Source organism: Globicephala melas, chromosome 16, assembly GCF_963455315.2.
Source record: "Globicephala melas chromosome 16, mGloMel1.2, whole genome shotgun sequence".
In the NCBI taxonomy this organism is placed as follows: Eukaryota; Metazoa; Chordata; class Mammalia; order Artiodactyla; family Delphinidae; genus Globicephala; species Globicephala melas.
Genome location: NC_083329.1, coordinates 15,842,232 through 15,856,010, shown reverse-complemented (window position 1 = coordinate 15,856,010; position 13,779 = coordinate 15,842,232). Strand labels below are relative to the sequence as shown.

Sequence of the window (13,779 nt, the reverse complement as noted above, 5' to 3'; positions counted from 1 at the left end):
TATTTTAAATGGATATTTATACATGCCGTATTTTTTGATATTTAAGATTATTTCAGTGGGATGATTTCTAGAATAGACTTGTCAGGTGAGTGGCTATGGATATATTTAAGAATATATATTATATGTTATATATGTATAATATGCACATATATATTATATAACTATATTATGTATAATACACATGTACATATATAAATCTCCAACTTATTTCTCAGGCAGAACATATTAATTTATATTCCCTTCAGTAATGAGTGTTTTACTTGCACCTATGCTGTATAGAAAATAATATATAGTTATTTCAATTTGAATTTTTTTGTTACAAATGAGTTTGAATGTTTTCCCCCTTATGTTCATCAATGAATCTTCATCCTCTATGTATCCTTTCATGCCTTTTGCTCGTTTTTTTTTTTATTGGTATCTGTGTCCATTGGGCTTCAAATAGCAGAAAATCCAAAGGTGTATTTTTCTGATGCCACAGCAAGGCTGTGCCTAGGCAGATCAGGGCTGGAGTCAGGGCTTCTGCCAGGGACACCAGACTCTGCCTTCTCCTCTCCACTGTCCTGAGGGTGTGCTGCTTTCTCATGCTTATTGCTTTCTCATTGCATTGTGGGTGATATATCTTCAGGCCTCAGGTCCGTGTTGCAGGAAGAAAGAAGTGAAAGACCCTGCTAGCCAAATCTGTCCCTGTCCATCAGGAAAGGAGAGAGCTTTCTGAGAAGCTCCACTCAGAACTCTGATTATGGCCAGTATTTAACTCAAGCTGGCAAATCAGAAGTAGAAGGTGATGTTTGGGTCGGTTACCCACAGTGTCTGCTACAGTGTCTGGATGTTTTTACTATTTATCCCACTTTTTAAAAGGTATCAAATTTCTCATCTTTGTGTTAGTACTTATTTTTCCGACCTCTTTGCTGTTTTTTGTAAGTTTTTAATTGTTCATTTAATCATGTTTGCTATCATTTCGTTTATGGTATTTTACCACTTTAATAAAACAGGGACTTCCCTGGTGGTCCAGTGGTTAAGGCTCAGAGCTCCCAATGCAAGGGGCACGGGTTTGATCCCTGGTCGGGGAACTAAGATCCCCAGAAATAAAAAAATAAATAAAACCCAAACTCCTCATCCTCCAGTGTGGGTGTTGCACACTGATTCTCTGGGAAGCAAAATCTGAGATGGAGGTTCGTGTAGTGTGATGAGTGAACATGGCCCGTTTGGAACTAGTTTCTTTTGGAGTTAGTTGAAGTGGACTTCGTAGTCCATTATGTCTCAGCGTTGGAAAAATGAATGTTCTTGGTTGTATTAGTCCCTGTTAGATCAGGTTTATTGTGTTAGTAAAATATATATCACTGCTTGTTTTCTATCTGTTGACTATTATGTGTCTAAAGCAGGTGTGTCCTCATTGTGACTGCATTTCTCTTCTAATCAGTTTTTACTTTATACATCTCAAGGCGATGTCATTGTGAGTCAGAGATTTCTGGCCCCTCTCTCTCCTGGGAGGGTTTCTTTTACCAATGTAAAATATCTCTCTTTATCCCAATATTTTCTACCTTGAGTTCTATTTTATCTGCTGTTAATGCTATTAATATTAGCAGCCCAACTTTATTTTGGTTATTTGCATAGCACATATTTTAGTCCTTTTATTTTCAAGCTTACCGTGTATTTTGTTTAATGTGTGCCTTTTGTGCACAGTACGTATCTGGATATTTTCCTCCCTGGGTCCATCTCTCTTTTTCTATTTTGAGACTGAATCATTGATACTTAGATTACTTGGGCTTGGGTCTGTCATCTTATTTGATATTTTCTGTTTACCATACTTGAATTTTTTTTTCCCTGTTGGATTGTGATTTTAAAGTTATGCTTTGTTTTTGTCCTTGTGGTAGTTGCCCTAATACTTTTTTTTTTAATTTTATGTATGTATTTATTTATGGCTGCGTTGGGTCCTCGTTGCTGCACGTGGCCTTTCCCTAGTTGCGATGAGCACAGGCTCTGGACGCGCAGGCCCAGCGGCCATGGCTCACCGGCCCAGCCACTCCACAGCATGTAGGATCCTCCTGGACCGGGGCACGAACCCGTGTCCCCTGCATCGGCAGGTGGACTCTCAACCACTGCGCCACCAGGGAAGCGCGGGGGCCACTCTTCATTGCGGTGCATGGGTCTCTCACTGCAGTGGCCTCTCTTGTTGCAGAGCACAGGCTCTAGGCGTGCGGGGTTCAGCAGTTGGGGCACGTGGGCTCTAGAGCACAGGCTCAGTAGAAGTGGCACACGGGCTTAGTTGCTCCACGGCATGTGGGATCCTTCCAGACCAGGGATCAAACCCGTGTCCCCTGCATTGGCAGTCGGATTCTCAACCACTGTGCCACCAGGGAAGCCTGTCCTAATAATTTAAATGCATGTTCTTTATATTTCTTGTACAGAGTCTAGCGTTACTCAATATTCACATCGCCACCCAGCATCCCCTGGAAGTTATTTTCCTTTTGTAATTTCACAGTATTTCTGTCTTACTGCATCCTTCATAGTAGTTCTCAATCTGATCCTTCAGTTTAGGTATACCTGAACATATCTGCTACAGGTATGCTTTCCCTGACAGCTACAGTATCTCCCGCCACAGCTGCCCATCTGCCGGCCTTCTATTAGGGATCTTCCCACCTGTAAGTCTGCTTGTGTATTTCTTTTTTCTTTCTTTTTGTAAATTTCATTATCTTTTCTGTACTGTCATTGAATTAGGCTGGGCCTGATTTAGAGCAGAGATAGAAGTTTTAGGACACCACGAGGGAGGATTTTTCTGCTCTTCATCTTCTATTTAAAATAAGGTCAAATAATATTTAGCTATTACTCATACCAGTTTCAGCTATCTGTTGCCTTTTTTTTCCTGAGCAGTTTGGGGAAGATAGGCAGAAGTTTTGTCTTCAGGCTAAAGACAAAGCGATAGGTCACTACTTAAAAATAAGAGTTGTTTGTCTACTTATATTACTTCCTCTGTGCAAACACTTAGTATTTTCAAGGAGTAATAGGGAAACAACAAGCCCACATAATGTCTGATTAGAGGTTTCTCAGAAGCGCTTTGCAACAGTATGTGTACCTTATTTTCAGTGAAGGGCACACACAGATAAGTCCTTAAAAGCAGTAGATACAAGTTACAATTTATGGAAGCCCAGCTGGACATTATGAAACAGAGGACTTGGGAAAAACAGACCAAACCGGAATCAGCTGAGGCAAATTGTGAAGGATGACTAGGAAGGAAAGGGTTGACCAGGTGGATGAGAGAGTGAGGGCATTCTGGGGACCTGGTTCAGCATAGTCAACGACATAGCAGAGCAACAAGTAGGGGAGGATAGAGGGATTCTGAGAGGCTAGACAGGTAGGGGATGACCTGATCTAAACACTACCCTCTATTGTATTTCACCATTAAGTTGTAGGCTTTAGGTCGGAAGTACTTCGTTTAAAACTTGATGGTCCTTTTCTATTCATGTTGTTTCCAGAAGCTTTTTAAAGTAAGGAATGGTGTCGAATCCAGAGATAACTCTTCTGATGTCTCTTGATTTGCCCGTTGTCGAATTCTGTTAAACTTGGGAGTTTGTACTTAAAGAATCGTTCTTTTCTTGTGCCTGTAGAACAGGCTTTGATATCATGGTTACAGTTACATCTGCTTTGGAATCATTGATGAGAAAAAGCTGTTACATAAAGAGAAATCACCTGGCCCTGCAGTGCTTCTACTTTTGGAATTAAAAGTTGCCTTTTAAATACATTTTTTCCCTTAGACTTCTGTGAATGTTAAATTGCCGCTTAATATGATGTCAAGAAGTAATTTGGAGGCATCTAGCTGTAAAATGACAGAGCCATTTAATTTTGAGAAAAATGAAAGCAAGCTTCCACCGCATGAGTCTTTAAGAAGTACCGGAGGACATCCTAACCATCCTAATTTCAGGTTGAAAAGCCCAGAGAATGGAAATAAAAAGAAAAATTTTTTGCTTTGTGAGCAAACCAAACAATATCTGGCTAGTCAGGAAGACAATTCAGAATCTTCAAACTCTAATGGCATCAGTGGAGAAGTGGCTGGATCCAAAGGAGACAGGACGGTGCTGCCAACAGGTGAGTAAAACCTGTAGGCTTAATATTACTTGATTCTGATGGTTTCTTCGACTTACCGAAAGTATGTGTAACTATACACCAGTGTGCTATTAACAGAACAGCCAAATGGCTAACTTACAGGATTTGCATATACATATTAATTTAGAAGGAAAAACCAGATGCCAAGTAGCTACCTTTGGCTACATTAATCACAGAAGGATTCCTGAGGAGAAAGTGTCTACAGACAAGCCTCCCTCCTCCCCACCTGCCCCAATCCAGAGACATACTGGGAATGTAGAAACCAAACACTCTGGCTTTTTATGGATGTTCTAAAGATTGGCCGTATTCTAAAAATACTATGCAGATTTTATGCATGTAATAGCTCACAAAGGTATGTCTAAGACATTAACTTGTTTCATTTGATTTTTTTAAATCATTGCTTTAGTCTTAATTCTAAAAATCTGCTTTTTAAGGAGACTGGGGCCTGGTGGAATTAGCCTCTGTGAATGTGTATGAGATGTGATCTTTTAATATTATGGTGATGTAGTTCTCAGAGTATGGCCCTTGGGCCTCTGGAGTCACAACTATTTTCCTAATAATATTAAAACATTATTTGCTCTTTTTCACTGTGCTGACTTTATGCTGGTGGTGCAAAAGCAAAGGTGAGTAGACTCTGGCACCTTGTTAACTTGCCTTTAGCAGAGGTACCAGCTTGGGCTAGTGGTCATTGTTTTTCATTTTCATGCCCTTGCAGTTAAGACAAAACAACCCAGAAGGGTCAGTTTTACTTAAGAATGCCCTTGATAAAGCAGTACAAATTTATTAGTAAGTCTTGAGCCTTGTGTACAGGTATTTTTAGTGTTTTGTTTAACAAAATGGGAATTGCTCCTAACTTTTGCTGCTTACTGAAGTATGAAAAGCATGTGTGTGATTGAGTTGTGAGCTGAATGGAAACTTTTTTTTCTTGGAACATCATTTTTAATTGAAAAGAATGACACACTGTGGTCATTCAGGCTTAGATATCTGGCCGTCATTTTCTCAAAAATGGACAAAGTGAGCCTGTCACGTCAAAGAAAACAGCTGACAGTGTTTTGTTGCTAATGATAAAGTGCAAGCTTTCAAGCAAAAATGAGAATTTCAGGAAATGTGTATCTGCCACTCTGAGCTTGACAGCTTCCCAATACTTAAAAGATTTTTCTGGTGAGATGCATGGTGATATTAACACATAAGGTTTTTCGGTACTGTCTTATGAAATGTGTCAACATTTGGAAGATCTGCATAACTCAGGAGTTTCTCAATCTTTTCCTGAAGACCAATGCATGATGCTCTGTAGTCCTGCATGGGTAAAAATCCATTTAAAGTGCAAGATAAATCAATGGATTCTAATATAACAGTATGAAAAGTTTATTGATAACGGTTTTAGATTCCACATTGCAGCTAACCCTTAAACTACCACTTGAGTTTTGGGGTGAATTAAAGGAGAATATCCACAGTTACCTGAGAAGGCCATAAAATACTTCTCCTATTTGCAACCATGTATGTGTGTGAGGCCAGATTTACTTCACAGTTAAAGCAACATATCATAACAAATTGGATTCAAAAGCAGATATGAGAATCCAGCTATCATTGGTTAAGCCAAACATTAAAGAGATGTGCAAAAATGTAAAACAGTGCCACTCTTCACACAATTTTTTTTTTTTTGCTTTGGAAAATAGTTTTTAAAAAACCATGTCAACATGTAATGCAGTTATTATTTTTAAGTAAATATATTTAAATGTTTAGTTTTAATTTCAACTACTAGTATTTGAAATTTCTAATACTTAGTTTTAATTTCTAATAATGCTAAATATTGATAGTTACAAGCTATGTAAACAAAAGCTCTTTGAGGTCCTCAGTAATTTCTAAGGGTATAGAGTCTGGAGTTCAAAAAGCTTGGTAACTTGTTGCCTTCGTGAATGGAGAAAAGTTCACAGTGAGGTATATAGTAGTCAAGGAAATTTCAAACAAATCCTTTTTTTTCATTAGGAAAAGTAGGATGTTACTTATTTATATGTAGCTTTAAGGTTATTATGGTATAGCTTTATTATCTGAATGTTGTGTAATTATGTTGCTGTACATTTTCAGGAATAAAGTAATATTTGACCTTTATTAGGCATTATGTTTTACATCCCAGGTAACTCTGTGTCACCATTAAATGTTGGAAATAATTCACCACCCAAAGAAGTAAATAGTGTAAGTTATTTATTTTTTTTCTATTTTGTGTTTTTGGGTAAAAAATTCTAAACATGTTTTTATATCGTGTTAATGAAGAATTACTCAATTTGTGGGTATTGTTCAAGGTCAGACTGTCTTATCTCTAGGCTAGTATCTTTTTAAAAATAAAATTCAACTTTTTCTATTTGGGTAATTATAGATTGACCTACAGTTGGAAGAAATAATAGAGATTCTTCGTAGCTTTTACCCAGTTGTTTCCTGTGGTGATAAGCTGAAGCGCTATAGTGTAATATTACAGTCAGGCTGTTGACATAATACAGGCAAGATACAGAGCATTTCCATCGCTCGAAGGATCTCTTCTGCACCTTTTTATGGTCACATCCACTTCCCTCCTGCCCCTACCCCCTTTTTAAGCCCTGGCAACCATTAACCTAATCCATATTTCCAAAATGTTGTCATTTCAAGGATGTTATATAAATGAAATCGTAGAGTATGTACCTTTTGGGATTGGATTTTTTTCATTCAGCGTAATTGTCTGGAGATTCACCTAGATTGCTGTATGTATCAATAGTTCAATGCTTTTTATTGCTGAGTAGTATACTGTGGCTTATTTAAACATTCTCCCATTGAAATACATCTGGATTGTTCCCAGTTTCTGGCTATTATAACTAAAACTGCTGTAAACATTCATGTGTAAGGTTTTATGTGAACATGAGTTTTTAATTTTTGTTTTTGCTCTAGGATAAATGCCCAGGAGTGCATTTTTGGGTCATATAGTAGTTGCATATGTAGTTTTTTAAGAAGCTGCCAAAGTGTTTTCCAGAGTGGCTATACCGTTTTACATTCCCATTGAGAATGTATGAGTGATCCAGATTCTCTGCACCCAGCATCCTCACCAGCATTTGGTGGTGTTACTATTTTTAGTTTCCCTATTGTCACATTTGTGTAGTGATAGCTCATTGTGGTTTTGTTTGACTAATGGCTAATGATAAACATCTTTTCATGTGCTTACTTGCCATCTGTGTATCCTTTTTGGTGAAATGTTCTCCATGTCTTTGTCCATTTTCTAATTTGGATTGTTTATTTTTTTACTGCCAAGTTTTGAAAGTTCTTTATATATTACAGATTCTAGTGCTTTGTCAAATATGTGATTTACAAATATTTTCTCCCAGTTTCCGGCTTGTCTTTTTATTCTCTTAACAAGATGTTTAGCAGAGCAAAAGTTTTTAGCTAGGTCCTGGTCAATTTTTCCTTTTATGGATTATACTTTTGGTGTCAAGTCTAAGAACTTTTTCTGCTATAGATGCAGAAAGTTTTGGGATTTTTTTCCCCCCTAAAGTTTGTAGTTTTATATTTAAATTTGTGGTCCATTTTGAGTTAATTATAAGTTGTGAGACTTAGGTTGAGGTTAATTTTTTTTTGGCTAGGGATGTCCAATTGCTGCAGCACCATTTGTTGAAAATGTTATATTTCCTCCACTGAATTGCTTTTGCACTTTTGTCGGAAATTAGCTGGGCTAATTTGTGTGGGTCTATTCTGGATTCTCTTTTCTTTTCCACTGATCTATGGGTCTTTCCCTCCACCAATACCACACAGTACTGGAGCTATGATGGTCAGTCTTGAAGTTGGGTACAGTGATTCCTCCCACTTTCCGTTTCTTTTTTCAAAATCATTTAATCTAGTTTCTTTGCTTTCCAGTATACATTTTAGAACAATCTTGTTTGTATCTACAAAAAATCTTGCTGGAATTTTGATAGGAATTGTATTAAGCCTGTATATCAATTTGAAAATTGTTGACATCTTTGCTGTGGTGAATCTTCCAATTAACACAATCTGTCTCCCAATTTATCTAGATATTCTTTTATTTCTTTCACTTTGTGGTTTGCAGCTTACCAGCGGTGCACGTTTTGTTAGATTTACACCTAAGTATTGTTTTTTGAGTGATTGTAAATGCTGTTATATATATTTTATTTCATGTGTCCTCACGTTCATTGCTAATATATAAAAATATGGTTGATTTCACATGTTTATCTTGTATCCTGTGACCTTCCAGGAGTCACTTATTCTAGGAATTTTTTTGTAGACTGCTTGCAATTTTCTACATAGACAATTATATCATCTGCCAATAAAGGACAGTTTTATTTCTTCCTTTTTAAAATATATGGTTTTAATTTCCCTTTCTTGCTTTATTGCACTGACTAGAACTTCTAGCATTATGTTAAGAGTGGTGACAGTGGACATATTTGTTTCCAAACCTAGGGGGAAAGCACTGAGTCTTTTCACTGTTGAGTATAATGTTAGCTATAGAATTTTTGCAGACGATCTTTATCAAGTTGATGAAGTTTTCTCTATTCCTACTTTTCTGAGAGTTTATATCATGAATAGGTATTGAAATTTTTAAGATGCTTTTTCTTCATCCATTGATATTGTTGTGATTTTTTTTCCTCCTTTAGCCTGTTAGTTTGGTGGATTGCATTGATATATATATTTTTTAATTTAACCAGTCTTGCATCCCTGGAATAAGCCCCAGTTGGTCATGGTGTATAATTATTTTTTATATGTTGCTGAATTATATCTGATATTGTTTCGATGAGGATTTTTTACATCCATTTTCATGAGAGAGGTTGGTCTGTGATTTTCTCTTTTTTATTGTCTTTGTATAGTTTGGGTATCAAGGTAATATTAGTTTTCTGGAATAGAGATTGTATAGAGTTGGTGTTAATTCTTCTTTAAACATTTGGTAGTATTCTCCGGTGGTAAAAAACCATATGGGCTTGGGGATTTATTTTTGGGGGAGTTTTAAAATTATGATTCAGTTTCCTTAATATTTATAAGGCTATTCAAATTATCTATTTCATATTGTGATAATTTGTGATTTTTCAGGAATTGGTCCATTTTGCTTACATTGTGAAGTCTACATAGAGTTGTTCGAAGTATTCCATTGTCATTTTTATATCTTCATGGTCTGTAGTAATATATCCCTTATTTCATTCCTGATATCGGTAATTTCTGCCTCTGATTTCTTCACTGTTAGTCTTGCTAGAGATTTGTCAATTTTGTTCATCTTTTCAAAGGACCAGGTCTTGTTTCACTGATTTTTTTCCTCCAAGTTTTAATTTTTAATTACATTGATTTCTGCTTTTATCTTTATCGTTTCCTTCCTCTGCTTGCTTTGGGCATGTTTTGTTCTTATTGTTTAGGTTCTTGAGATGAGAACTTACATTATTAATTTGAGACTTTACCTCTTTTCTAGTATGTGACTTTAGAGCTATAAATTTCTGTCTTGGTGATACTTTGTGTCCCACAAATTTGATATGTTGTATTTTTATTTTCTTTTAGTTCAGTGTATTTTTAAAACATTTCCCTGAGACATCCTCTTTGACTCATGCATTATTTAGAAGTGTATTGTCTAGTTTCCAAATGTTTGGAGATTATCTGTTCTCATTCTGTTACTGATTTCTAGTGTAAGTCCATTGTGGTTGAATAACACCGTCTGTATGATTTAAATTCTTTTAAATTGGTTGAAGTTTGTTCTATGGCCCAGGATGTTCTTGGCTGGACAAGGGTGGGAGTTCAGCTTCCCAGCATCCTTACTGCTCCCCCGCCCCCATATCCTCTCTACTTAACACGAGGTGGAGGGAGGATTGGAGGTGGAAGGGTTTGGAGACACTCCACTCATTACTATTGAATGGTGGTGGAAAATCCTGACTGTCCACTAGGTTTCCTCTTAACACCACCCCAATGGTGCTGGTAGTTGGGGGGCATGGGGGACACTCTTTACTGCCAGACAGAAGTCCATGCTCCCCATGCAGTCTCCACAGGGAGACCCCACGAGGATGAAGTGCTGGCTCCCTACTCTGTTGGCCTTCTCTGATACCACCCAAGTGGGAGAGAGGGGCACCTCACTGTAGCCTGGTGAAGGTGGAGGTCTAGGCTCCCCAGTCTCCCTTTGCTGGTGGGATGGGGCCACAGTTTTTTCTGCGGCAACTGTCTGGAGTAGAGCAGTTACTGATAAAGTTTTTCTGTCTGTCTGGGCCATCCCTTTCCTGGTCTTTTGGCTAGAGAGAGCAAGCGAGCAGGCTTTTTGTTGGGGCTTTTATCATCTGTGCCTTTGGGTGTTTCTGACTTCTCCAGCACCGCATCTGAGATATATGAGGCAGAATAAAAACTCTGGGGACTCACTGCCATGTCCTTCTCTGGGTGCCAAGTTCCTAGCCTGTCTGCTGCCTTCCTTCAGTGTCACTGTGTGTTTATTTTATATATAAGTCCAAGGTTTTTAGTTGTACTTAATGGTAGGAGTAAGGGAAAGTACATCTATCTTGTCTTCTCGGCAGAGGAAATCCCAAGTCTAATATTTAACAAACAAAACATTATTACCAAGTTTTAATACTGCTATTGCTCTTTTCTTAATAGAAGACTAGCAATAATGTGTCTCCTGCAAAATCAAAAAAAGTACACAAGTTGGTTGAGAGTTCCTTGTCCGTAAATGATCCAGCACTCTTCAGCTCATTAGGACCTCCTCTTCGGTCGACAACTTGCCATTGCTGCGGTCTGTTTGGTAAGCATATTGCTCTCAGATGCCTGTTGGATTATTCCTTTACACATTTGAAAAATATTTTTATTATGTAAAACATTACATATAAACAGAAGAGTATATATAAATCATATACCCATTTCCCAGCTTCAACAGCTGCCAACATCCTACCATTCTTGTTCATCCATGCCTTTTTTTTTTTTTTTTTTTTTTGCAGTACGCGGGCCTCTCACTGTTGTGGCCTCTCCCGTTGCGGAGCACAGGCTCCGGATGCGCAGGCTCAGCAGCCATGGCTCACGGGCCTAGCTGCTCCGCAGCATGTGGGATCTTCCTGGACCAGGGCACGAGCCCGTGTCCCCTGCATCAGCTGGCAGACTCTCAACCACTGAGCCACCAGGGAAGCCCCATGCTTCTTTATTTGATTATTTTTTATACTTTTTTTGAGATAAAACATACTTGCACTGAAAGGCACAAACTCATAGCCCAATCAAGATGAAGAATACTTCCATCTTCTCAGAAAGTTCCCTCATGTCCCTTCCCAGTCACTATACCCCCCAGAGGCAACCACTGTTGTTGTTTCACCATAAATTAATTTTACCAGTTACAGAATTTCTTGTAAATGGAATCATACAGTATAGACTCTGTGGGAAGCTTTTCTTGTTCAGAAAATATTTCTGAGTTTAATCCATGTTTTTGCGTGTACATTAATTTTTTTGTTCGTTGCTGAGTAGCATTTCATTACATGATATCACAGTGTGTATATCTGTTCTGTTGAACATTTCGCTTGTGTCCAGCTTTTGGCTATTATGAATAGAGCTCTCTACACGTTTTTGCATAAGTCTTTGTGTGGACGTATGTTCTCGTTTCTTTTGGGTACAAACCTAGGGGTAGGATTGCTGAGTCAAAAGGTAAGTGTATGCTTAACTTTATAAGAAAAAGCCAAACCGTTTTCCAAAGTAGTTGTCCCATTTTGTATTCCCACTGGGAGTGAGTTCTGGTTGCTCCACATCTTTGTCAACATTTGGTGTTTTCAGTCCTTTTAATTTTAGCGTTTCTCATGGATGTGTAGTGGTATCTCCCTGTGGTTTTTTTGTTTTGTTTTGTTTTGTTTTTTGCGGTACGCGGGCCTCTCACTGTTGTGGCCTCTCCCGTTGCGGAGCACAGGCTCTGGACGCGCAGGCTCAGCGGCCATGGCTCATGGGCCCAGCCGCTCCACGGCATGTGGGATCTTCCCAGACCGGGGCACGAACCCGCGTCCCCTGCATCAGCAGGCGGACTCTCAACCACTGCACCATCAGGGAAGCCCCTCCCTGTGGTTTTAATTTGCATGTCCCTCATGATCAATGATCTTGAGCAGTTTTCCTGTGCTCACTGGCTATTTGGATATTTCGCTTCTTTTTTCCAATTTCTTTTAGAGTGGAGGCATTTGAGGCCAGCCTGATTTCGTTGTTTCTTTATGTGTTTTTTGTTTTGTTTTTCAGATAACTTGTTTTCCTCTGCCTGGAAACTGATAGGTTTTTTTTTAAACTTCATTTCAAAAACTTACTGGGTTTTTCTAGGTGTGATTCTCCTTGTTGGTTTTTGTCTTGTTATTTTTAAATGGCACGAGGTGAACCTCATCAGACTGTGTTTGCACATGTCTGTTTTCACCACCGCGGATTTTCTGTTCCCTTTGATTGTTCCTTTTATATCGTGTGTTCTGGGTTCTGCTTTAGGAAAGTCAGTTGTGTTTCCAGTCTGTCTGATAACAGCCAGGGTTCTTGGCCTTCCCCAATCAATAGAAATTGATCAGAGGACAGGCAAGAAATTCAGGCAAGGCTTTATTGGGGCAGTAGGGGGAGTGAGAACAAACAGCAGGTTCTCTTGCTTGCTCACTCCCTGAGTAGGGGGTGAGCTTGTTGCTTATATGGGGTGAGGGTAGGAGTGTGTCCAGGGGTCAGGCCGGCGGGGTGACTTTAGGCGGTTTGCCCACCTAAGATGATATGGTGCGCAGGGGGCATGCGCAGTACCCTGCTTTTCCTCCCGACCTCCTGGTTTTGCTCCTGGCTCGTCAAAAGTGGCAGTTGGGTTTTTCTGGTCTCTTGGTATGTTTTGTCCAGAATTTGCCCCAACTGCACATGCACGCAGTTATCTTTAGTCCCATATGGTTTCTTTGTATTTTGTGGCTCGAGGAGAGGTGTGTCCAGGTGCAAGCACTGCGGCAAAGGGTCGCAGGTCCCGGCCTGCCTCGTGTCCTCCTTCTCTTTTTCATCTTGGCCCCCTTTCTCTGCAGTTCAACGGAGCTTTATAAATTCAGTTTGTTTGTTTGTTTGTTTATTTTTGCGGTACGCAGGCCTCTCCCTGTTGTGGCCTCTCCCGTTGCGGAGCACAGGCTCCGGATGTGCAGGCTCAGCAGCCATGGCTCATGGGCCCAGCCGCTCCGTGGCATGTGGGATCCTCCCGGACCAGGGCACGAACCCGTGTCCTCTGCATTGGCAGGCGGACTCTCAACCACTGCGCCACCAGGGAAGCCCTATAAATTCAGTTTTAACACCTAATCATAAACAGCATAATCCTCTTCACATATTCTCCTTGATATGATTAATAGAATGACGTCTTTGAAACGGTCTCGTTCCTGCCAACAAATATTTGCAATAAAACATTGGTGGTGTCATGGGCTGTGTTCTGTAGGGCCGCTGAGGTGCTCACAGTGCAAGCAGACGTACTACTGCTCTGTCGCATGCCAGAGAAGGGACTGGGCAGCCCACAGCATCGTGTGCAAACCTGTTCAGCAGAAGTAAGTGTGATTTTTTTTTTTTTTACATTCATTAGAGAATATTTTAAAATACGGGGTTTTTTTTTTTTTTGGTAGTATAAGGATCAAATCAGGTAAGCAGGCCATAACTATGTAAAAGTTGCTGCTTTTTACTTTTTTATTTAAGTATAACATAAAGTATACAAATCTGAAGTGAACAGCTCTACAATTTTTG

At 39.2% G+C, this 13,779-nt stretch overlaps 1 protein-coding gene across 1 annotated transcript in view; it reads left to right on the top strand.

Annotated features, from left to right (window-relative positions):
* Nucleotides 1–3,764: 3,764 nt before the first annotated feature.
* The window catches only part of TDRD1 (tudor domain containing 1), a 35,343-nt gene continuing 25,328 nt past the window's right edge, over nucleotides 3,765–13,779 (top strand). The window contains exons 1-4 of the mRNA XM_030842439.2: nucleotides 3,765–4,083; nucleotides 6,236–6,294; nucleotides 10,690–10,834; nucleotides 13,481–13,586. Of these exons, the coding sequence (XP_030698299.2) occupies nucleotides 3,783–4,083; nucleotides 6,236–6,294; nucleotides 10,690–10,834; nucleotides 13,481–13,586 (611 nt within the window). The 5' untranslated portion in view covers nucleotides 3,765–3,782. The remainder of the gene's footprint in view (nucleotides 4,084–6,235; nucleotides 6,295–10,689; nucleotides 10,835–13,480; nucleotides 13,587–13,779) is intronic.